At 32.4% G+C, this 26,804-nt stretch overlaps 1 protein-coding gene across 8 annotated transcripts in view; it reads right to left on the bottom strand.

The window, feature by feature from the left end:
- The window catches only part of SMCHD1 (structural maintenance of chromosomes flexible hinge domain containing 1), a 222,882-nt gene that overhangs the window by 61,732 nt on the left and 134,346 nt on the right, over positions 1 to 26,804 (bottom strand). For 2 of the 8 annotated variants that reach the window (XR_004230979.1, XM_031946585.1), the window contains exons 45-48: positions 24,310 to 24,481; positions 21,361 to 21,519; positions 20,940 to 21,054; positions 9,791 to 9,840 (exon numbers count right to left, since the gene is read on the bottom strand). Coding sequence is in view for 7 of the 8 variants with exons in the window: in XM_031946585.1 (XP_031802445.1) it covers positions 9,837 to 9,840; positions 20,940 to 21,054; positions 21,361 to 21,519; positions 24,310 to 24,481 (450 nt within the window). In the remaining variant the exon portion in view is untranslated. The other 6 variants (XM_031946581.1, XM_031946582.1, XM_031946579.1 and 3 more) reach the window with 5 other exon arrangements.

Here is a 26,804-nt window from a genome sequence, read left to right as displayed (position 1 = left end):
GTAGCCATCAGTTCCAAAACTCAGGATAGGCTGAGTAATGCTTAATATTTTAACTTGTTATGCTATTGCACTTTCATTACTGCTTTCTTGTATCTTTTGATGGGAATTCATGGAGCTCCCATGTCTTCTTTATTAAATTGGTCTCTTGTTACTTCCTAAGAATCTATCTACCAGCCCTTATTATCCTTCTCCTAATCAGGTTGTTCTTGGTTGCTCCCCAGAGTGTGTGGCTGGCTAGGTTTGCAAGTTTTAACATTCAGGTCTAATTTGACCATATCCTTGTTTTCCTACCACTGGGACTTACAAGTTTTTTTTCTGCTGAGTGTGTGTCCCATACCTACTGAAGCAGTCCCTCCAAGTGTTTGCTCGATAGCTTCCCTTAAAACATCTTTAGTTAGCTCCTCAGAGGAAAAGGCTCTCTTTTCCATTCTATTATCTTTGGCCTCCTTGTTGTTCTCACCATTATATCAGTCTATGTTATAGTCAAAAGCTTCCTTGTGCTTGGTTTGTACGTCACACAAGTAAACAAAATCATGTTCCGGCAAGTTTTGCCTCCTTGGTCTTCAGTTGGTCTTTGGACCACCTAACCAAAAGGAGGGAATGTGGAAATCACCTTGATTTGTTTGAGCTTCCTTATTTTCCAAGACAGACCAAAATAATGTGGAAATCAGAATCAGTCAATAAGGAAGCAGAAAAAATGTTAAGTTTGATGTACCAGTGATTCTTTGATATGTTCACTGGATAAACCCAGAACACCTCTGTTGTGCCGTCAACACAGAGCTGGCTCAAACTGGCTTGTCCATGCCCTAAATAGAGCAGGGACAAGCATCCTGATTTCTGGTATTGTGAACTCTTATTCTCCTGTCTTTGTTATGAAACCATATAAACCCAATCTTTGAAGCAGCCCAAAGTAGGTCTACTGCTCTCCCCTGTTCATGTTTTGCTCGCTCACTAAATGTTTCTAGGTTTTGTGCTTGAACTGTGTCCCCACTCCCTCTATCCAGGTAGATACTGAGCCTCAATTAATCAATATAATCCCTTTTCTTTAAAATTTCAAGTTTTGATGACATGTAATTATATTAAAAAGTTTTAAAATGTTTTTTGTTTATTGTGAATTTTTAATTTGGTAGTAGTTTGATTTTGCACATTGGCTTCTAAAGGTTTAAAAAAATTATTAGTTTTGTTGATCATTTTTATGGTGTTTCAATTGTATCTATTTTTTCTCCAATTTTCAAAGTTTCTTCCTTTGTTCTGTTAACTTTTAGGTTTTTAAAAACTGTGAGCTCAATTTATTAATAAACATTTTTCTATTTTATTAACATGTACTTTTTTCCCCCTACAAGTACAGCTTTAGGTGTCTTTCCCCAAATTTTAGTATATTATTTGATCATCATTTTAAATGATTATTATTCCCATGACTTGCTCCAGGTAGCACTATTTAATGTTCATTTATGTCAGTTATCTTTTGTCTTAATTCTCTTTATTAATTATCATTTTAATTGGGTTGTGGTCTATAAAGTTTGTTTAATATTTTTGCCTTTTAAACATTTGATTTCTTTGTGCTCTAGCACAATAATAAAGGTACTATCTGAGGCTGAAAAATAAATACATTCATTTAGAAAATTTTTAAAATCTAACTTTCATAATTATCTACTTTATGTTCTTTTTTATCATTATTCAACTTATCCAGCTATAGAACATTTATGTCCCTTAATTGTTGCTGTCTTTTGGAAATTTAGTCAGTTTTTCCTTTATGAATTTAGAAGTGATGCCAGAGGATCAGTTTAATAATGACACAATTTCAACTCTGAGGTACCACCCCACACCTATGAGACTGGCTAATATGATAGAAAAGAAAAATGATAAATTTGAAGATGTGGAAATATTGGAATACTAATGCATTATTGTTGGAGTTGTGAACAAATCCAACCATTCTGGAGAACAATTTGGAATTATGCTCAAAAGGAAATCAAACTTCTGATTCAGCAATAGCACTATTAGGTCTGTATCTCAAGGAGATCATAAAAAAGAGAAAAGAAACCACATATAGAAAAATATTTATAGCTTATTTTTTGTGGTGGAAAAGAATTGGAAATTGAGAGAATGCCTATCAATTGGGAAATGGCTGAACAAGTTGTGGTATGTGGACGTAATGCAATATTATTGCTGTAAGAAATTATGATGACGCAGATTTCAGAAATTTGCACACAGTAATAACAATACTGCATAATGATCAACTATGATCGATTTAGCTCTTGTTAGCAATACAATAATCCAAGATAATTCCAAAAGTCTCATGAGGAAAAATGCTATTCATATCCAGAGGAAGAACTAAGGAGTCTGAAAGAAGATAGAAGCATACTATTTTCACTTTGGGTTTTTGTGTGTGTGTGTGTGTGTGTGTGTGTGTATGTGGCTATTCCCTTTGGTTTTTACAACAAGACTAATGTGGAAATGTTTATATGATTGCATCTGTATAACCTATATCAGACTGCTTGTCATCTTGGGGAGGGGCGACAAAAGGAAGAAAAAATTTTAAACTCAAGATCTTATAAAAATTTCTTTACCCATAATCAGAAAAAAAATACTATTTACAAAAAAATATTTCATTATAGTGACTTTAAACATAGTTTTTCTCTTTATCTTTGGGGGGAGGATGTCTTTTATGCACTTGATGCTATCTTTTATGCTATTTTATGAATATAATCTACCATTCATACCAAGTTAGTCTCCTTAAAGTCAACAAAGCATTCCTGAATTGCTCTTTAGCAAGTTTTGATTCTTCAATGATTGAGGTATATGTATTGATTCACAGTGATATGGTACTACTAAAAGGATATATCATAACATTTTGTTAGGAAGAAACTTGAGGTTACAAAGTACATGATTTCAAGAAACAAACAAATCTGCCATCTTCCTAACCATATTCAATTCTAGAAGGGTCTATCTTTCTGAAATCTATTTCTAAGATAAATATTCTGACAAGCTGTAATTCATCTACTTGATTTTTTCTTTGCAGAGAATAAAGTTAAATTTTTATGGCAACCACAAGTCTCATTTAGGAAGCTTTATAATGTTCTAGGGTTTGATTACCACAATATCACTTGTAAGTAGGAGGAAAGATATAGCTTTAAGATGCATAATGAATACTCCAATTTGAATGCTGTGCTATATACAGTGCATAACAATGACAAATACCTTTAATGTATGGAAATGTTTTGCATGACTTCATATGTTTAAGCAATATCGTGTTGCTTGCTGATCTCAAGGAGTGAGGAAGGATTGGACAAGAGAGGGAGAATAGGGAATTCAAAATTTTAAAAATAAATGGTAAGGTTTGTTGTGGGTTTTTTCTTTTAAACATAAGGAATATTTAGTGAAATAAAAATGTATTTCAAATAGCTTTGGGGAATACACATCTCCTTATTTCAATGCAGCTTTGTAGTCTAGTGAACAGAACTGTTTTTAGGGTCAAGAACCACTGAATATGCATTTTGTTTTAAATACCATTTATGTAATCCTGAACAAGCCACTTAACCTCTCAGATGTTTCATCTCTAAAAGATAATAGCATAATCCCACAAGACTGTTGGGAGAAGCAAATTGAATAATATGAAAAATGTTTCACAACATTAAACTATTTGTTACCTATTGTTTTACTTTATGATAATAATCAAAGAATCATCAAAGAAAGTTAACTTCACTTTAATAGATGCCTGTTTACATCTATTTAAAAAAAAAAGTTATCCATCAATTGGAGAATGGCTGAATAAGTCATATTAGTGTTATAAAATGTTATTGTTCTATAAGAAATAATCAGCAGGATGAAGAGACTTACATGGAACTGATACTAAATGAAGTCAGAAGAACCAGAACATCATACATAGCAATAAGATTATATAATGATCAATTCTGACGGATGTGACTCTTTTTAACAGCAAGGTGATTCTGGCTAGTTCCAATGGACTTATGATGAACAGAGTTCTTTACAGAAAAGAGGACTGTGGGGACTGAGTGTGTATCACAACATAGTTTTCACTTTTTTTGTTGTTACTTGCTTTTTGTTTTCTTTCTCATTTTTCTCCCCTTTTTGATATGATTTTTCTTGTGCAGCATAAGTGTGGAAATATGTATAGAAGAATTGCACATATGTTTAACATATATTGGATTACTTGCTGTCTAAGGGAAAGGATAAGGGGAAGGGAAGGAGAAAAAAAATTGGAATACAAGGTTTTGCAAGTATGAATGTTGGAAACTATGCATATATTTTGAAAATAAAAAGCTTTTAAAAATGTTTTAAATCCTTTATGACCTGTATACTTATTGTGTATCTAAGTTATATTTTAATATATTTAACATCTACTGGTCATCCTGCCATTTAGGGGAGGGGGTGGGGGGGGTAAGAGGTGAAAAATTGGAACAAGAGGTTTGGCAATTGTTAATGCTGTAAAGTTACCCATGTATATATCCTGTAAATAAAAGACTATTAAAAAAAAAAAATCCTTTATGACCTTAACATTTACAAACATGACAGTCTGGAGTAGAGCTGAAGGCTTTATTTTACTTAATTGAATTAAATGCTTTTAAAATAATCCACAAAAAATAAACACAATTGGATTGTATGTCTTAAATTATATAATTTAATACATACATCTAATCTATCATATTAGTGTCTCCATATACTTCAACAATAGACTTTTAACAAATGTAAATTGCCACAAAAACTTGGTAGATATGAGAAAATAAATGCAGATCTCTAGTTATTGATAAATTTATCTTCCTTTTAGGTACAAATTTTTCTTTTTTTTTTTTTAATAGCCTTTTATTTACAGGATATATACATGGGTAACTTTACAGCATTAACAATTGCCAAACCTCTTGTTCCAATTTTTCACCTCTTACCCCCCCCACCCCCTCCCCTAGATGGCAGGATGACCAGTAGATGTTAAATATATTAAAATATAAATTAGATACACAATAAGTATACATGTAGGTACAAATTTTTCAAAAAATTTAATGCTTTCCTCTCATTTAAATATCTTGAGAACCTATAATTCTTCAATTACAAAGGTAGTTCATACTACCTGATCTTTCTTTGTTTGACTTTGTTAATGCCATTTCTATTTTTTCATATTAAAAATCAAGGACTATGTCAGAGTCCAAAAATAGCATTTCCAGAGAAAATCGTTGTAGAACATTTTTTCCATTTTTCTTCTATTGCTGTGCTTCCAGTTTCATCTCAGGATTTTACAAAATCAAGTATGTTCAAAGATAAATGTAGATTCATTTTTCCTCTCCATAGCTTTTCAGTTTCATGAGGCTAAATTGGTTATGTTTCTTTTATTTTCTTCTACAATTTTGTAAATGAATTTAAATTAATACATCAGTATTTTCTTTAACTGCTATCATCTCTCATTCTTGGCAAGGAAGTCAAATGTTTTCTAAATGTCTCTAGGTTTTTTTTGGTTCCTTTGTGGTGGTGGCTTTATGTTGCCATATCATGGTAGAAATTTTTAAAAGTCTGGGTCTATTTCATTGTCCATCTCACTTTATAGGATCAACACTTTGAACCTATGATGTAAACAATACAATTACAAAAAATCCATTCATACAAATTATGTGACTATTCAAGTTCTTTTATAAAAATTAATCTACTCAACATCCTAGTGGCCTTTCTACCAGTTAGGCAGACAGTTATCAAGCATTTATTAAGTCCTTACTATGTGCAAGGCACTGTGTTAAGCACTGGAGATAGTCAGAAAGGCACAGAAGGATAACCATTGCATGGTTATCAAGAGAACCTGTGAGGTGCCTACTGATAATTGCTCATTCTTGCTACATGACCCAGACCTCTTCTTTTACCAGTTGTACATCTTTCTAATGACATCCTTTATGTTGTTTTTCTTAAGTAACTCTTCATAAACATTATATTCTATCCATCCACCATGCACTTTTCCACTATCTTTTGGGTTATCTTTGTTATTTTTTGAAGACTGTAATATATTAAATGAATTGAAATCATACTATATAAGCAAAAACATACTGAAGTTATAAAGAAAGGCCTCCATTTCAAGGAAAAACTTAGAACCATTAAAAGCACTTATGTATGGTCCCAAAGGTATTCTGGCATGCTTTCCCTTTTCTCTTCAGAACTAGAATCAGCCAATTTTTTACAGAGCATATTTCAATATATGCATATTGATCAGCTTGAATTTTTCATCAAACTGCGTAAGGCTGGCTACTGATGTCATCAGATCCTAAAAGTTACCTAGCTTAACACTACAGGTAACTGGTAGTGATGTGCCTAGAGGCAGGAAGACATGAGTTCATATTTGGCATGAGCCACTAGTTTGTGAAACATTGCTGTGATCCTAGGCAAATGATTTAGCTTTTCTCTTAGTTTCTAACTATGAAACAGGGCCTATAATATTACTTAACTCACAGAGTTTAAGGGCTTAGAATAGTGCCTGGCACATAATAGGTACTACATAAATGCTTTTCCATTTCCCTTTCCCCTACATTCAGCATGCTACCTAGAAATAGGAACACTTGAAGGATCTCATCATCTACACAGATTCCCCTCTCCCCCTTTTATAAATCTATATTGGACATCTTGTGTTTTACAATTGCAAACATTTTGCCAAGCATCCATTTCCTTACTTTATTTTTAATAATGATTTGAGAATTAAATTTTTCATGGAATCTTTTATAATAATAATGTTTATAGGAGATGCCTTGTTGGAAGAAATCCATAAAGTCTTTTGATATACCAAGTTAAATATTTTTACTATCAGCAAATAATAAATGCAATGGGATCTTGAATAGAGAAGAGCATTCTCTTCCCCATTTCATCACCTGGATGACTATAGATATGTAGTTTGTAATGGATATCACACTATTTGCAAATGCCAGTCTCTTTCCTTCTCAAACTTTCAAAGCATTCCTTCAGTGAATGCAGAGAATTCTAACGAATATTATGTGCAAATTAAATAAAAAGTAGATATGTTTTCAGTAGATATAATTTCTCAGTTATCTTTTTTGGTAAGAATTAAGTCCAAGATTTCCCCCCTAATCTTTTAAAAATCTTCCCTTTTAGATAGCTTAATAATCAATCCTGAATTCCCTCAATATAATTTCTTCTCCATTATGGCACTTTTCTTGACATACTTGGTTTAATCCAGCTGTTATTCACAGCTTTGTTTTCTTTATTGCTACTTTCACTTTTATGTTGTATGATAGGGTAATGTTAAAAGTTCAAATGTGTTGGTTCTACTATGAATGGAGAAAATTACTGAATTTTTATTTCCATTAGAGCTTCTGTTTATATTGGATTGTTTCCATCTTTAATCTGTTGTCTGTTTTATTTCCTTTAAATATCATTAGGTGTTTGGTTTTGCTTAGTTGTATCTCTCAATAACTTTTCTGTAAAATTATCTTTATTCTGCTGCTTCTTGGTGTTCTTTTTTGGGGGGAGGGGAGGAGCTGGGGCAATTGGGGTTAAGTGACTTGCCCAGGAGCACACAGCTAATGTCTGAGGCCAGTTTTGAACTCGGGTCCTCCTGACTTCAGGGCTGGTGCTCTACTCACCACACCACTTATCTGCCCTCTTCTTGCTGTTTTGATGTTTGTTACTCACGATCTACCAACCTTAAAAATAAATATACATTCTAAGTTAGTGTTGCCTTTAGCTGGCATATTTCTCCAAATGGCAAGGACATCACACATCTGCTGTATGGAGATTCTACACTATTTTGTTTTCCTTACTGAAAAATAATTTATTGTGGTTAAACTTCCTTATAAAAATATAGTATGCAGATAGTTGTTCTTTTATCAATTCTCCAGGCTTCACATGGACAGCACATTTAAATATCATGATGGTGCATATCTTTTTTCACTAATTTTTTTCTAGTTTATTGATTTTGAAACTATCTCTAAAGAACTGGTGGTCTAATTATACACAAATTGAAAATTAAGAAATGGCCTTTATATAAATGCCCAGTTGTTTCCTGTCAAGTTATAAACCAATTTCATTTCTTGTGGCATCATCTGGTGTTTGTCAAATTCAATGTCTTCCAATTGTCCTCTTGATAAATACATTCATAATACATAGACGGGGCTTCTTTATAAAACTTTAGCCACTCTCATTTCTTATTCTTATTATGTCTTTCATTCCATTTTTAATATCAGCATATTTCATTACAAGCTTTTTGTTTGGAAGATTTTGTCAAATCATTCAAATGTCTTCTCATCCATGGCAATTTAATAACACATAAACTGTTATTAGCAATGCCATACAAAATGATCAAGGATTCATCCCATGAGATTGTTTTTTGTAAACATACAGAATAAAACCCAAACTACAATTTTCTTGTTTCTTCTTTAAACATCCTTCCACTCAGCTGCAACTTCTTTGTTGGTTTCATTCATATTAAGGATAACAAAATATGAGTCATTTTCCTTTTGTGGTTATGTCCATTCATTTGTAACTTTAGACTAATAGTAGCAAAATTAGTGTTGGTACATGGTTAAAAAATATGTTGCCACCTAACATCACAAAAACAGGAGAAGGTATATAGAATGAGAACCATTTATATTTTTGCTCTGAAAGCAATCACTTTAGTTGTTGCCCAGAAGAATACAGTTGAAGTCTTTTATGCAAGTAGAACTTGCCAAAGGCAGGGCTCCACTAATGCAGTTTGGTGCTGTATTAAAAGAAGCTTTCATTCCAAGAATAAAGAGGTGACAAGTGCTATAGTGTTCTGCCCTGCTCTGACCACATCTAGAGTATTATTTCCAGGAACAGAAAACAGACTGTACAAAATTGTAAAAACAATTAATGTAATGTACAAACAGATGGTGGTCCAGTCTGGCAAGGTACCTGATGGAAAAGATGGAAAAACCAAAGGGTAAATGGCGATTCCCTGGTCCTGCATGATGATCAAAGCTTTAAGACCTAGGACTTAGTGTGTTATACATAGGTGAAGTGTAGTTAAAATATTCACTCTCTTTATCAACTAAGATCTGCCCCAAGACTCCCTCTGCTCTTGAGTACTTCATCTCTTCCTGGAAAGAAGCACTCCAAAAAGCCTTTGGACTTACAAGAGTAACTATTATAAGTAGCTAGGCAATTGAAAAGACACGGTTCCTGCCTGGGAAATGGCTATTGGGTATGTGTCATTGAGGATTCCTTTTTTGGGACTAGGATTAGAGAGTCATTAGGGTCCCTTCCAACTTAAAATTTTGTGACTCTATAACCTAATATTTTAACTTTAATACTTACTTTCTGCATTCTGGGAGGACACAAGTAAGATTGACAATGTCCAGAGGAGAGAAACAAGGAAGGAGAAACGTTCCGAGTTCATGTTATAAGGATCAGTTTCTGAAATAGGGATATTTATCCTAGAGAAGGTAAGACATAATCAAAATAGCTGTCTTCATGAATTTGAAGGGCTGTCATGTGTTAAAGGACTTAACACATTTTTAGTCTGGACCCAGAAGGCAGAACCAGTAGCAATATATAATACCTGCAAAGAGCCAAGTTCAGACTTGGTTTCAGGGAAAAAACGTAACAAACTTCTAAACAATTAGAGCTGCATATAAGTGAAATTGGTTGTTTTAGGAGTTAGGTACTGAGGACCTGGATCTTCAAGTAAAGACTGGATTGGCCACTTTTCAGCCAAACTGAAATATGGATTTCATTTCAATTGGACTTGATCTTCAAGGTCCTTTCCAACTCAAGTTCTGTGATACAGAATATTCAACTGTGTTTGAATTCTTGCTCTAGGACTTACTATTTAGGTGATCTTGAAGTCATCTAGCCTTACTGAGTCAATTTTCTCATCTGTAAAATAAGGGGGATTAAGACATTTTAAAGAAAAATTCATTTTATATTGAGAAATTTAAATAATTATGTTTGCATTGTCATTTATTGAAATGTTTTTGATATTCCATAAATAAAGGATAGATTGAAGCTTTACTCCACATTCAAAACTCCAAGACACCTTAACTTTTCAGAAATTGATACTACACAAACTTGGGCAAAATTGTTATTACCATCAACAAAAAAATAATTTCTATGAAAATCTTTAGACAATTAACAACATGAATATTTAATATATATTCACATAAGTCAATACAAAGATCTTTTAAAACCAATCTAATTGGTATTTTTATGCTTTCTCTTCCATGAATTTTCACTAAATTCCGGTGAAATGGTTTGTAGTTGAATTTTCTGCTTTTTCTTGGGAGATGTAATCCATTCTTTGGAACTACTAGAAGAGGAAAAATATGCCTTACATTTCACAAATTAAAACAGACAATTCCATAGTACATCTGAAAACATGAAAAAGAAACTTATCACTGAGTAGTTTGTTAATCTGAGTAATTTCAGCACAGAAATTTATCTTTAAAAAATGGAAAGAGGCAAAAAGATAGAAAACACTTCCAGTACCAAAATGTTATAATTGACTAGACCAACACAAAACACTCTACATCAGTTGCTGTTCTTGCTAAGCATGTGTTCTAATTAGTTTTTGATTTTTCACTTACATATACTGAACACCATGTAAAGTCAAAAAAGTTCACTGGTCACTGCTTTCTATAATGATGTACAATCCAAAAGAAAAATCAATTTAATCTTTTTCAAGAATACAAATGAATATTTAAGCCTGCCTAACAGAGGGACAGAAATGCAAGAGATGAAAGGTCAACAAAGATAGTATATCTTATTTCCAGAAGGTTCAAATTAAATGATTTTATTCTAATGCTCAGAGACCAGAGGAAAAGATTATTTCTAGTGAAAACAGGAGAGATTTCAGTTTAAGGAGCTAAAGGAATGCAGCTGTACAAAACTATACTTGGAAGCAAATTCATTCCACCGGATTTAACATTAATGTAATGTCTTTACTGAATGAATAAAAAAGCATTTCTTAAGCGCTTACTATGTTATGTGCCATGCACTGTACTAAGCATTGAGAATATAGAAGGAAAAAGTGACACAATCCTGCTCTCAAAGAGCTCACACTCTAGTGGGGGGAAAGGACATATAAAAGAAAAGGGGCAGAGGATAAAGCCCTAAAAGACCTAAGTTTTCAGATAAGATAACAAGTGTTGAGAAGTCTGGAATGCATATAGCAGTGGTGTCAAACTCATTTAGAAAAGAATCCTATAGTCAACATATGAATTAAAAAACCATATATTATCTACGTTGTGTTGTACTTTCCTTCATTTTGTTAAATATTTCCCCAACATTTGGATATTGTCCCTCCCTTGTCCCAAATTCAGGAGTATTATATGCAGTGGGCCATAAATCTGATACCTCTGATATAGAGGACAATAGACAGTAACATCCAGAAGACTTTAATTAAAAGTTTAATTGTATAAAATCAGGTTGGCAAGAGTAGGGATTTATGGTATTTTAAAATTTATGATAAAGATTTAGTGACAAAAATTGTATGAAGTGTCTTGCTAACTATAGGCTGAGTATTACCTCTTTTTTTTTTTTTTAAATCTAGAGCCAAAATTGTTAAGAAGCAGCTTGTCTAATTTAAGGTTGAAGATTGTAAATTTAATGGTATTTCCAAATTATACCAATTGTTTCTAATATCAGCTACTTGTGTCAATAGCTTGCCCCATTGAAAACTCTTCTTTCAAAAGTTTGCTTATTTGGTTTGTTTCCAAATGAAATTTTAATAATTTTGAATTTTAATGGAGTTGAAATTTTAAAAGAATCTATGATGGAATAATCATTAAGAACCTGATTTTTAAATTGTTGCTTTTACAATAAGTTTTTACAATAAACAATAAGATTTTCACTGTATCTATGCATATGTAACATTAGGTTTCAGCTTCTTTCTGGACACTGCACAAGAAAACAAACATACAAAAAACAAGGACTTCACAGCTATAAGCAAAACCAAGCATTTTTATAAATGATAATATACGTGTGTGTATGTATGTATGTATATATAATGAAGATTTTTCTTTTTTGCACGAAAATATTTAACAAATGAATATTTGGAGTACAACTCACTATCATATTCACAAAATAAGTATTAATGACACTTGATGATATAAAACTACACAGATTTCAAACACTGGAATTAAAGCATTAGCCTTTCAAAATTACTAAAAATATAATTCTTTTGCATTTGTTTTGTTTCTTAGTGATTGCATAAGCAAGTCACAAAGAAGGGGGTAAAAGTTATAAAATGGAGATTAAAAAAAAAACTATTTGAGTTGTTAAAAATAAATCCACATAATTTAAAAAACCAAACATTCCCTTCTTACTAATGACATGTACAGCAATTTTTAAACAGATGGCAATGTTCTTTAGAATACTGAATTCCTTTAATGAAAATTAAATAAATATGATTTCAATTTTACAAATACAAATTTACTGCAAAGCTGCACAAAAATATATATTCAAAATGACATGAATAATATGTAAAAGAAATGATGGAAAGCTATAGCAGCAGCAAATATGCACCAGAAGTTTATCTTTAACTAAGGAGAACAGAACAAGTTCTTTTTGTTTCCAAAATCCACACATTTTACTAACAAGAATCTTCATTTTGATAGTCAAGAAATATTTTTTCTTTACTGTACTGATGATATTAGGTTTATTAGGACAAATATTATAAATATTAATTAGTCTGAATGCTGGCAGATTTCTTCTTTTGTAATGAGGACTTAAGACTTTTAACTAATAGAAACAAAATTCTGGTGCTTCTGCTTATTTTCCCATAATTAAGCCAAACCTCTATTACTGGTTATGGTACATAAATAAAAGCATTTATCTTTTCTTTTTACAAGTGTAGAACATAGTATATAGTATTTTCATACTTACACACAATATGATTTTCAATTACATTTAGATGCAAAAGGGACAGAAATATCCTTTCCCCTCTCCCCCAGCAAATACCATTGGGAAAAAATAAAATCTTTTTTGACTGAATGGCAAATCTAAACAATCAAGTTTTGTAAGCCCATTGAGACATTATTTTTCACTGATTTTAAAAAATTCAATAAAGTTTTAAATTTGTTTGGTGTTTGGAATTATTAAAGAAATCTAACGTTTCTTTCGGCAATCTGAAAAATTCCCCATTCTGATGACACAAGATATCTTTTTATCCTTATCAAATAAAATTTTAGGTGACCATGGAGTAATTTCTAAACAAACTTTAAAATTGTTCTTGTTTTAAATATTAGGATTCAGCACATAGTTATAGGTAGGAGAACCTGGATGCCACAGTAAATGATAAAAAGTAACAACCTTCAGATTTTAGGGAAATGGCTCCTAAAATTTATCTTGGTCATAAACAATAATTTATTTTTCTTGCCAGTTTTTAGATTTTTCTAGAGACAAGGGAATAAAATTATAGCAAAGGCTGAATATTTCTCTATTATTGCTGTAATGATGTGTAAATTTAACTTAACAGCTAAACAATGTTAAATAATAAATTATTTAATATTATTAGCTTAAACAAAAATAGAATAAGTCATCTTGCAATGTTAATTACTCGATGGTGGATTCCAAATTTTTGTTTTTTTAAACAAGAACTATCTATTCAAAGGAGAGGGAACATAATAATTTCTAATTTTGCTGCATGTTCAGAAAGGTCAAAACCGACATTTTTGTTGGGGTGTGTAACTATACCAAAAAAAAAAAAAAAAAAAAAAAAAAGTTCCTGAAAAACAAACAAAACAGTTATTTTACTTGAAAACTGCTTTTGTGGACAAAAATTCCATATACTGTTACACACTAGCTGGACAACAGTCTAAATGTTTTAGCAATGGGGTTTTTTTAATAGTAATTTATTATATGAATGTAGAATTTTACTTTTCCCGATCTTTTAAAAAAGACTATTAAAAAAAATTACAAAAACAATGTTAATGTAGCATTAAGGCTGAGAATTTATAAAACAATTATCAAGTCAATTAATTTCTTATTTTAAAAAAACTGCATACACTGCACATACTGCACATATTAGGATAAGCAGTTAGAATCTAAAACACTACCATGTTGCATGTGCACTGTGGTCACTTTTATGGTTTTTCTGAAGCGACATTAACATTCAAGTTCCCAAACAACTGTAGATTTACATTCTTATCCTGAACTTTGCATTAACAGCTTCCTCTCATGGCTTATAATACACCTCATTCTCTGGAGCAATACCTATAGTTCACAATAGCTGAAACATTTTAATTAAATTCAAACTAGTCCAGTTTTTTAAAGTTTGTTATCCTGAAACATCTCTCCACAACATCCATGGTTAATTATACTGGAATTCAACATGTATTTTCTTCAGGATGAAAAATTGCCTTGTGTCAGGTTTATAATCACTACCAAAGTGTAGACCTAACATTTTCCTTTGACACATTTGCAATATATCACAAATGAGCAATAAGATGGCTGGGATACTTCCAGTAAGACCATATTGTCCAACGAGAGTCCCTCCTTTGAATGGATGCTTCCAGCCCCATCTGGACAGACATGGAAACTCATGTCCTTGGTACTTGTATTGTCCCCAGAAATATTCAGTCTGGTAAGTCACCCTCTTGGTCTCCTGAGGCAAAGCTGCAGAAGTGAGTGCATTCTTAGTGAGACCAACATCCCCTCTGTCAACTTTCACACATCTGATTTGGTTATGAGCCTGGTCAAGGTGGAGAAGAAAAAATATTAGGTCTTATGTACTACAGATTTATTTCTACTGAAATCCCTTATTGGGGATGCCTATAAACTTGGAAAGTGGCTAAACAAGCTATGGCAAATGAATGTGATTGAATACTATTATGCTGTAAAAAATGATGAAAGAGATCATGATTTCAGAAAAAACTGTCAAGAATTTTATGAGCTAATACAAAGTGAAGTGAACAGAACTAGGAGAACACTGTACACAGTAATAGCAACATTCTAACAATCAACTTCAAAAGACTTAACTACTGTGATCAATATAATGATCCATGACAATGCCAAAGGACTCATGATAAAAAAAAAAAAAAAAAAGTTATCCACTTCCAGAGAGAACTGATGATGAAAACTACTGAATGCAGCTGAAAACTTTTTTTTTTTTCCATTTTCTGTTTTTCTTATTACCCCCCCTTCTCTACCAGCACCACTACTATCATCCTTGCCACAATCATGACAAATGTGGAAATGTTTTGCATGACTTCATGTATACAAAGTGTATTATACTACTTGCCTTCTCAGTGTATAGGAGAAGAGGTGAAGGGAGAAGAGGTGGAGAGAGGGAGAAAAGAAGGATCAGCCAACCTTTTAGTCAGTAGACTTTATCTCAATATCCATAAGAACTGTAGTTGACAAATGTAATCATTTTATCATACACATTTATGAAGGTAAAAAAGCTTGTAAACATTAGTACAGAGTTAATTGTTAATTTATGTATTAGTATAAAGAATAACAGCACCCTTCCAGTTCTCCATATTTGATACTTTGGAGTCATCTTTAATTCTTTCCACTCTCTCCCCTCCTCTCCAACACATATCCAATCAGTTGATAAGTCTTGTTGATTCTATATCCACATCATATAACATCTACTCTCTTCTCTCTACAAATAACAAAACGCTACCCTTGTTCAGGCTTTTACCTCTTGCCTGGTCAATTGTAATACCTCTCCCTACTATCAAACCTCTGCCATTTAGAATCCATCTTTCAAACAGACACCAAGTTGACAATCTTAAAACACAGATCAGACAATTACATTCCATTCTTCAAAAATCTTCAAAGATACAAACTCCTGAGGTTCCCTTCTAAAATCCTTTACAATCTGACTCCAACCTATCTTTAATGACACAGTATATATTATTTCCCCTTAATAAATCATATATTCCTGTCAAATTTATCTACCTGCTACTTCTTATATATGACATTCCATTTTCCATTTCTGAATATTTGTCTAGACTATACTTTAGGCTTTACACATGTTCAGAATTTCTGGGTTTATTCAAATGTTGGCTCCCTTCAAATATGAATGAAGCCTTTCCTAATCCATCCTAGTTGCTACTGCTTTTCTCCTTTATACTCAAAATTGCCTTATAATATTTAACTTCGAACATATTTATGTTTACTTATATGTGTACATATGTTCCCCAATCTGAAACAAGTTCTCAGAGGAAAAATAAAGTTTTTTAAGGACAGAATCCATTTTTGTCTTTGAATCTCCAGGGCTGATTGTACATAGCTGGTGCTTAACAAATGCTTAACAATTCTTCAATTGTTAAGAAAAAAAGACTGAAGAATTAAGTTCCCTGACTAAACAATAATGTATTTCCTTTCTACATTTTTTTCAAGTCTTTGCTAAAATCCTACCTACAGGAATCCCTTCCTAATAATCCTTAAAACTTCTCTGAGATTCTTCCTCCATTTATCCTGTATATCTTGTTTATTCATAATTATTTATACATTGTCTCTCCATTAGACTATGAGCTGAAAAGAGGAAACTATTTCTTGCCTTTTTTTATGTTTTAGCATAATGCCTGGCATATACTAAGTGTTTAATGTATAATTTCTGTTGATTGACTGAAAAAGTCAACTAAAAAGCTATTTATAAATGCTACCAAGTAATGTAATTAGTATCAATATTATTGTATTATTATTATTTTTAGTCCCAATATTAGAAATATTCGATCATTTGTTTTTATTTTTTGTAATGGTACATGTAGTTATGGTTCACTAAGTAAGACATGCAGAATACTGGAGAATATGGAGATTCTGCCAAGAAAAAAAAAATTCCCCTCTGATAGAGAACATTGTTGAAAGATAGAAATATGCTCCTTTAACACTAACATGCACATCTTCATTTTCATGACATGAAAAATTTGAGTAGATGAGGTAGAGCGAAATGAACAAGAATAATATTCTCAAGATGTTAAAATTGCAAAAATATATACATTTCTTTGTTTTTGGTGATGAAGCATTTATTAAGTGCTTACTATGTGCAAAGCACTGGAAATACATACAGAAAAGACAGTCCCTATTCTCAAAGAGTTCACATTCTAATGGAGACAACATCTAAGAAAGATTTGAATTGCAATCAGATGGAAAGTTCCATGGTCCATAGGGTGCAGCAGCAAGGCAGATGTCAATGCTTCTTCTTTAATGTCATATCCTCTGATAACATCTTATCAATTTCTGATGTTGGACTATTTGATAATACCAAGGACTTTGGGATCAAGAATATTCCTTCTTGGATCTTCAGTAGCTGTTGCTGTAGCACCTGCAGGAGCAGTTATATGAAGATGAAAACTAAAACAAACCCTGCCCCCAAGGAGCTTACATGCTACTGGGGAGGGAAACAACATTGTGTACAGAAAAATCAGTACAAGTTGATGACAGCTCAAAATAGTCTAGGTGGCAATACTAGCTGAGTTTTGAAGAAACCTAAAGGTTCCAAGAATCAAAGCACTTAAAAGCAGAAGGGTGAGCACATCAGGCGTCTGGCTTGACTAGAACAGTGTGTGGTTGAGAAAGAATAATGTAAAATCACTTTGGAAAGAGAAGCTGGAGCCAGAATATGGAAGGTTCTAATATGATAGAGAGGAGTTTGTATTTTGTTTTGGAAGTAGTAGGAAACCACTGAATCTTTTTTAATATTGCAATGACATGGTTTTCTCACTCCCTGAATATAATACAGAAGTGTGAAGCAAGCATTAAATTTTGTAGTATTGTTTCTTACTAGTAAGTGTCATGCAAATATGTGAACATTCAGAAGGGTATCTATACATTTCATGTATTTCAAATGGAGGATAGTAGAATACATAGTGAGTTTCAGTTTCAATTGTGCAACTCAGATTTTCTATAATGTAATGAAGTACTCAGGTTATGCATGGATCTGGGTGTGAAACTTAGCAGAGAACTGAAAAAAAAAAACAAAGTGTTAAAACTTCAAGGGGTTATAAAAGTCCTACAGAATTCAGAACCGGAACCCTATTCCAAGATCTTTGTAGAACTATCATCACATTTAAAAAGTTGTTTTCAACGTGGTAAAAATTACTAAAGTACACAGAAGACAAACAGGGGGCTAAATTAAGAATGCCACTTAAATGTTCACTATAATTATATTGTATTTCACTACTTCCTCTAAAGTTCTACTCAGATGACTCAGATGATATGAAATAACCAAACTCTGATTCAGTACTAGAGGAGCACAGGTTCTGGAACAATTAACAATATAGGGGCTTAGTGACCGACAGTTCAAGGATCACAAGTTTAGAGAGATAGATATATTATTTAGAAGGCTGGTTACCATGTAATTTATCTTTTTTGCTAAAGCAATTAAAAAAACCAAACATGTACTGAATTAAGGGTTTATGAATTATGCTGGTAAAACAAGTGCCCACCTAGAGAAATAGTGTCTTTAATAGCAGATTTACCAAGTCACAGAATCCAATTTTAGAGTTTGAAAAGGACTTTAGTAAGTTCATCTAGTTCAGTCTAGCTCCCTTCATTTTACAGTTGAAAAAAATGAGGTCTAGAAATAAATGTTCTTGCTTAAGCTAACATAGCTACTTAGAATTAAAGCAAGAACCTGAAAACCTACAGTCCTCTTGTTTTAGTGCAATATCCAATAACTAGGCCTTCTAAGATCACTGAAAGATACTACTCTGGCTGCAGCCTGAAACTTATGAACTACCTGCAGTAGACAAGTTAAATATAATAATAAAAGTAAAAGGGATAGAGAATATAGTTTAAGTACAAAGTAAAAATGGTCAAATATCATTGTTTAAGACCAAAGTAATGGTTTTCTTTTTTGATCTTTAAGCAAAGGGATCTAATGAGAAATGAAATGTTACTTAGTATCAATTTTTCAAATTAAAATTTTTAATCAATTTAAAATTAAATTAATCAAATTAAAAATTTAATCAAACCATATTTATGAGCAACATATGTGCCAATATACAAATAATAGTTTTTCATGCTAACTTAAATTTTTAAAAGTAAATTTTAAAATCAAAGGGGGAACTAAAGCTTAAAGACGAGAAGCAGAATTTGTTCTTCAGTAAATTTTTTAAAGTGACTAATTAATATGCAAAGTTCTTGCTAAAGATCAAAACAAACTAATAAAATCAGGCTCAAATTACACAAATAACTAAGTATGGGAAAGAAAATATTAGCTTTGATGCTTTTAAATAAATTTTTCAGGGACATCTTGGCTCATTAACTTAAAACATTCTATTTTTTGATCATAGGTCAGATTTTAAAGCTATTAATCTCTCCTATTACATGGCAATTTAACACATAGTAAAACCCTATAAGAAATTTAATGGGAAAGGAAGTTTATCTAAATTAGTAGATAAATTCAAAGTACTTATTTTTGTTTCAAGAAACACTTTTATTACTTTCAAGGACATATATTAATATAATTTCTAAATAAGCAGCAATTTAACTAGTATATTAGAATTTTAATTATAACAATAAGCATAAATGTAATATTGGTAAACTTTTAAGTATTACTTTTTAAAAAAGAAAACTGAAATACTTAAATAGATCTGCTATCTCACAGATTTTATAGTTCCCATGAACAATCCAGATGCAACTCATCCATACCTGCCCATCCTATACTACTACTGTACATATATGTTGTCCACCCAACATGGTGAAAGACTTTCTGGCTTTCTGCTACTTTAAAACACTACCAGAAAAGCACTCTATTTCCTTCTCCTGCTTTCATCGCAAGACCAGCCTATCTTATCATTTTTTTTTTTTTGGAAGATATTTTTTATTCCTGTTTTTTAAAGTTCTTCATTCAGTGTATGTTCTAGCCTGCTCTTACTCACTATGCACCTTTCCATTAAACATATGACATTCATTTTAAATTCTAAGGTATTTTCATAACTCTATTAATTTTTTTCTGATGTCATTCTATTAAAAGATCTATTCTTTGGTACTGTCTATATTAAAAACATCTTACAAAAAAGTAATTACATTTCCAGTATAGGTTACCTGAGAAAAAAATATCAAGACAGTTAACACAATAGATAATTTTTGCCACCCAAGAAACTGTGACCTATAGGCTAGGAAGTACTGGTTTATACTGTTAACTTAGCAAGAGAGCTTTCAAGTCAGGATTAGGACTAATGCAAAGTAACAGACTTCAAAGAGTCATATTACCATATTTTGGTAAAGAAAGGATTCCTTACTGGATGATTTTAGAAAAGGATATTTAAGAATTCTAAGAATATATATTTCTTGACAGAAGGGATTATTTGATTATTTTTTATTTGTATTCCTAGGATTTATCCAAGATGATGCCTGGTATATGAAAAATGCCTAAAATGTTTTTATTAATAAGTTTAATATGTATTCTCTACAAATGCGGTACACTAACTACTGCATATATGAATAGTCAGTTTTCTTTATTTCCATAATATCTCCTTCATCTATACGATTCGTTTTCAGGCCTTATAAATGTGCCCTCTCTCCCCCCCCCCAAGGATTTTCTTTAAAAACTGACCTCTAATAAAAAAAATAAATAAAAAATAAAGGAAAAATATTATCTGACAGCATTTTATAATTTCTGTTAGACCAACTATTTAGAAATTCCTGCTTAGATGTATCTCACTGAATGATAGATGTGTCCCAGAAAGTTTTTGCTAAAAATATTTTTATATAATGGGTAAAGAGGAAAAAGTAACATATTGGAAGACAATACTAGATTTTGTCATTAATGAAAAAAACCCCAAACACATTGAATACCTATTTCATTTGTTAAAAAAGAGAGTTATATGGCCAAAAAGGTTGTTCAAAATAAGTCTAACAATAGGCTTAATTACAATTCTTCAATCTTATCAACACTGCCCCTCTTTTCTGCTTAAAATAAAGATAATATCAGTTCTTTGCACCTTACTGGATAATGAGTCAATATGTATAATAATCACCACTACTGAAATCAAATTAAATTGAAGGAAACAAACCCTTACCTATTTAGTTTTTTTGTTGTTTCCCGTCTCATTCTTTTAGGAGGGATTGGGCTGTCTGACATATTGAGTTTAGCTGCCTGACGGACTAATTCACATTTCCCTGTTGGAGTCATACCTTTAAAGATAGAAAATAAAAGATTATTTTAACCAAACTGGCTATAAAATTCACAAAAATAAGTCTCGAATATTACTTATTAGAAATTTGGAGGGAGAAAGAAAAGGAGATAACTTTTAATGTCATTCTCCTACTAGCAGGGAAAAAATTCTAAAGTTATGGTGAAGAGGTTTAAAGACCATGTTTGGGCATCTTGGAGATAAATTCTCGGTTATTCCCCACTATATTTTGATAGTACTCTTATAACAAAAACATAAACAATTATCTCCATTACAGAATAAGTATTAACAGAAAACAAACACATACCAAGTTTTTGTTCTATTCGTTCCAAACTTTTCTCCTGTTCACTAAGTTCCTGCTGTTTCTTCAGCATATCTGGAGTATTAAGGTAGTCTTCTTGAACATTAAGTTCCTTAGTCACACTACTGAGTTTGCACACAGCTGAACGATATTGCTGAAGAAGATCTACCAGAAAACAAAAGAAATTTGATTAAAATTGCAATCTCACTTTTCTAAGTACTACTTTTTTTTTCTTACAAACAGATGAAGCTCTCCACTCTTCAATATGGACAACTATTAAGTTGTTTTTTTCTTTGGGGAAGATCTTTTATAAAAAGAACTACTAGCTATATTACTACAACACTGCTGTAGACTACTAATAGGGGGAGAGAATTCCATATTTATTTAAGTTCAAAAGAAGTTGTTTTGGGTGGCCTGGAATATGCAATGTCCCTGTGATGAAAATTAATCATAAATACATGAGACTGTCCCTCCTATAAAACATCTGGTTCTCTCTTCATCCTTAATCTGCACTGATACATGGGAAGAGTATTTTAAGAACTTGGCTTAACAATCAACAAAGTCTTGGAAACAGTTCCTGAATGAATATCATAGATTCCCTCTTTCCTGAATAGCATCCAAGGATCTTCTTTTCTATATTTTGGTTTACCTCTATTTGACTAGTAAACATGAACAGACTCCAGTTATCCTTTATCTTTCAGATCCTCGCAGTATCCCTTATCATTTCCCCTTTACTCCTGGGTACCTCCAAAAAATCAAATTGTTTTTCCATGTGAGTTTAAAGCACTATGTAAAAGATCTATTGCTTTGTATTACTGGTCAAGCTAATTTCTTGAAGATCCTTTAGGTTCCAACAAAGGACTACATGTAGAATAGAACTAACTATTCCAGATAACTCATTACATTAAGCATGAAATTAAATAAAAAAGAATTTTCAAACATTTATGATAGGATATTTTCTAATAAATATTTGATTGGCAAACAATTATCATTAATATGAACATAGACTCTTAAGATTTAGAAATGGAAAAGATTTTAAACAGAGTACAACCTCATAATTTTTAAGTAGAAGAACCTGAGGTAAAGAAGTTAAATCATTTGCCCAAGGTCACACAAAAAAAAGTGTCTAAGGCAGATTTAACCAAAGAGTTCCTAAAATCTACCATGCCACTAAATGCACACGTGTTCAGTTGTGTGAAGTTAATTTCCCACATTCCCAATGCCCCAGTTTGTCATATTTTCAACTTATTGGATTTCTTTTTATGGGCTTTTTGTCTTGGCTCATTGCGAAATTGTCAACTTTCAATTTTTGCTTCTGTCAATATGACTATTTTTGTAGGCCTCCCTGTCCCCTCTGACTCGATGCTTGTAATCTGTTATTGAAAGAGAAACCAAATCACCAAATTTGTAACTGTGTATAAAACAGTTGTAAAGAGCCTGACTAAATGCCTACATCTTTTCCTGTTTTCTTTGATCCTTTTAATCCTGTCTTACCTGCTCTCTTGAATAAATGTGTGAACATTTAATGTATGGAATTTATCAAGTGAAATCAACAAGTGTTTATTGTTTATGATGTAAGAGACCCTGTGCTTAGCACTGGGGATACAAAAGAAGGCAATAGTCCCAGCCCTCAACAGACTCATATTCTAGTGGTGGAAACAACATGCAAACAACTATGTACATAGAAGAGATAGACAGAAAGAAGGACAAAGCTGTATACATAAATATCTAATTGTTATTTTGTCCTTGCAGCATCTCCTCTAACACTACCACCACTTTGGTGCAGGCCCTCAATACTTCATGTTTGGATTACTGCAAGAGTTTGGTGGGGGTTGGCCTGCCTAAAGTCTTTCTCCACTTAAATTCATCTGTCATTCAGTAACTAAAGTGATTTTCCTAAAACACAGTTCCCCATTTTAAACCCTACTCAAACTTCAGTGGCTCCATTTGCTTCAAAACAAATACAAAATCCTCAGCTTGAAGTTCAAAGCATTTTTATTAACTAGCTCTCTTCTACATTTCTAGCCTTCTTCAATCTATCTCCCCAACATGTTCTCTTCAATAAAGTGACACTGACTTTCTAACTATTGTGTGAATAAGATATTCCATTTCTCAGCTCTGGGCATTCTCTTTAGCTGTACCTCACGCCTAGAATATTCTCCTTAAGTCCCAATGAAAATTCCATCGTCTTTAACAAGGCCTTTAACAATCTTTCAATTTTAGTACTTTAATTTTATCTTATTCATCCTGTGTTTAGCTTGTTTATACATTAATTGTTTGCTTCTTGTTTCCCTTATTAGACTGTGAGCTCATTGAAGGCAGGAGTGGTCTTTTGCTTCGTTTTGAATGCTCATTACTTAGTACAGTGCCTATCCCAGAAGAAATGCTTAATAAAACACTTATGGACACACACACACACACACACACACACACACACACACATTATATGAGAGGCAATATGAAAGGAAAACCTCAGACGTGCAAGGGAGTAGAGAGAGATGGGAAAGGCCTTCTTACAAAAAAGTTGGGCTTCTTGGAAGAAAAGGTAGAGACTAGAAGGGAGAAAATTTGAGGCATGACTGTCAGCAATTTGATTTGTTTTTTTTCCTTTCTTTCCTTCTTGTTCCTAGCTATATTCTGAATAATTCAATAAGTGACTATGGAGTAAATATGTTTATTTTATTATTTGGCAAAGAGAGTGTGATAAACAAAAAAGCAAGAGATATACCAGAGACAACATTTCAATAAAGTATAAGGGTAGCAGCAGGATGGAAGAAAAAGATGCCTGCTAGTACTCAAAACTAAAAACAGAGGATGATAATATCTGATATAACTCACAGTTAGCTAAAAGTGGGGTAAAAGTACGTCATTTGTTCTGTTAGAATCTTACACCAAATTCAACATTTAGGCTCTCTGTATACTTAAACAGATAATTAAAATAGCTAAAAGACTTACCTATTTGTGTACCCAAGGTCTGACAGAGTCTTGGCAGTGGGGCACCAAATACCATCCCTCGAAGTTTGTCCATTGGAGGAGCTTTATTTTGTAGGCCTCCAAATTTTCCATTACTTCGAATTCGATCACCTTCTCTTGTTAGCAAAGTAGGACAATGGGTGATTTTAACAACCTATTATAAGTAAACAATAATATCAGTAAATTATAAAGAGAAAGAAAAAACTATTGATTAAATTCCTCTATTGTATGCTGAGGTGATATACATAAAACTAAGATACAGAACCTCACCAAAGTAGGAGAATGGACAAAACAATGGGCCTGGAGTCAGGAAGACCCGAGTTTAAATGTGACTTTAGACCATTACTGTATGACTCTGGAAAAAAGTCATTTAATCCTTGTTAAATTTCCTCATTTTGATGTGGAAATAATAATAGCATCTAAATAGGTCCTAGGGCTTTTGTGAGAATCAAATGAAGTTATTATAAAATGCTTTGCAAACCATAAAGCATTTAAAAAACAACAACAACAACAACAAAAAGAAAACAGAAGAGATAAGATACAAAAGCAGAAGTTATAGATTTCTTGACCTCTTGCCAAGGTGTCACTGAATCATTAATGACACTCAGTTTATTCATTCTAATCACCATCAAATTTATCTAACTATCCAATATCTTTTCAAAAGAACAGTTTGAAATAGTTTAATGCTTTGCCAAAACTTAGACAACTATTACTAACGAATTCCCTTGTTCTACAGATTTAGTAACTCCATTCAGAAAGGAATTAATATTAGGCTAATATGAGGAATACTTAATAAAACTATGTTGAATCTTTGCAGTCACTGCTAGAAGTGAAGTTATTATAAAATGCTTTGCAAACCATAAAACATTAAAAAAAAAAAAAAAAAACAACCCAGAAAAGATAAGATACAAAAGCAGAAGTTATAGATTTCTTGACCTCTTCCCAAGGTGTCACTGAACCATCAATGACACTCAGTTCATTCATTCTAATCACCATCAAATTTATCTAACTATCCAATATCTTTTCAAAAGAACAGTATGAAATAGTTTAATGCTTTGTCAAAACTTAGACAACTATAACTAACGAATTCCCTTGTTCTACAGATTTAGTAACCCCATTCAGAAAGGAATTAATATTAGGCTAATATGAGGAATACTTAATAAAACTATGTTGAATCTTTGCAGTCACTGCTAGAAGTTCACTATCCATCTCAAGAATGACTTAATCTTGACTTTTCCCAGAAACGGATCTCAACTTCACAAGCCTCTAGTTTTTGATTCTGTTCTCTTTCCATGGTTGAAAATTGGGACATAATTTGCTCTGGTATGGAAGTACCATTCTTAATGATTTTTAAAATATCCTAGATAGTGACTCATCTGCCATTTCTTTGGGAGGGTAAATGGCAGAAATGATAAAAACAATTATTTCAGTAGTCATATAAACAATTAATAAAAATTAGTAGAAGTAAAATGTACAAATCTACACTAAGACAGTGCGAATGAGTATAGAAAGTTACATGCTTGGAATTCATTGTGAAAGAAGAGTAGATAGGACTTTGCAAATTATAAGATATGGAAAAAGAGGCAAAGAAGAACTACTTGGTACTTTAAAAAGGTCAGAATTTTAAGAGGAAAACCTGCATTTGGTCAAGGATACAAAACTTGGTTAAGAATTATAGGTAACATAAACCAAGTGGGAACATCTAGAAGGCAACTGCAAATGTTAAACCAAGGGTCAACAAAAATGGAGGAGTTAAATACAAACTCGGGAGTCACATGCACAAAATTAAGAGTGGAGGCTCTGGAAGCAGAAGATATTGTTAAAGGAAAAAAACACACGGGGGTGGGGGGGAGGGAAAGAGAGAAAGCTAGTGAAGGACTGGTCAAAGAAGTAGGAAGGAAATCTGGTTCTTAAAAGCAACATAGAAATTGGGAGGAAAAAAAATTTAAGGAGATAGGTCCAAAGACTACAAAGAAAAGACTAATGACGGAAAAAATGTCAATAAATTGGGTTATTGAGGACAGTGAAAAGAGTGAGATACACAGGATAGTAGCCAGAAGAGACAAGTTCAGCAGCAATAATCTACTAGTTTATCTAAACCTATATGCCCATACTAAGAAAATCTTTGAAAGGTAAATAATTAACCTCCAAATTTTGTGGGGGAAGTTTTTTTTTTCTTTCAAGAAGATGGCAGATTTTTATAATTACACACACACACACACACACACACACACACACACACACACACTTTAAAAGCAAACTCATAGAGCAGTTTGGAACTATGCTCAAAAAGTTATCAAACTGTGCATACCCTTTGATCCAGCAATGTTACTACTAGGCTTATATCCCAAAGAGATCTTAAAGGAGGGAAAGGGACCTGTATGTGCACGAATGTTTGTGGCAGCCCTCTTTGTAGTGGCTAGAAACTGGAAAATGAGTGGATGCCCATCATTTGGAGAATGGCTGAATAAATTGTG

This window comes from Sarcophilus harrisii, chromosome 1 (genome assembly GCF_902635505.1).
Source record: "Sarcophilus harrisii chromosome 1, mSarHar1.11, whole genome shotgun sequence".
Taxonomy (NCBI): Eukaryota; Metazoa; Chordata; class Mammalia; order Dasyuromorphia; family Dasyuridae; genus Sarcophilus; species Sarcophilus harrisii.
Note: the sequence above shows the minus strand (reverse complement) of the source record. Positions and strands in the feature narration are given on the sequence as shown.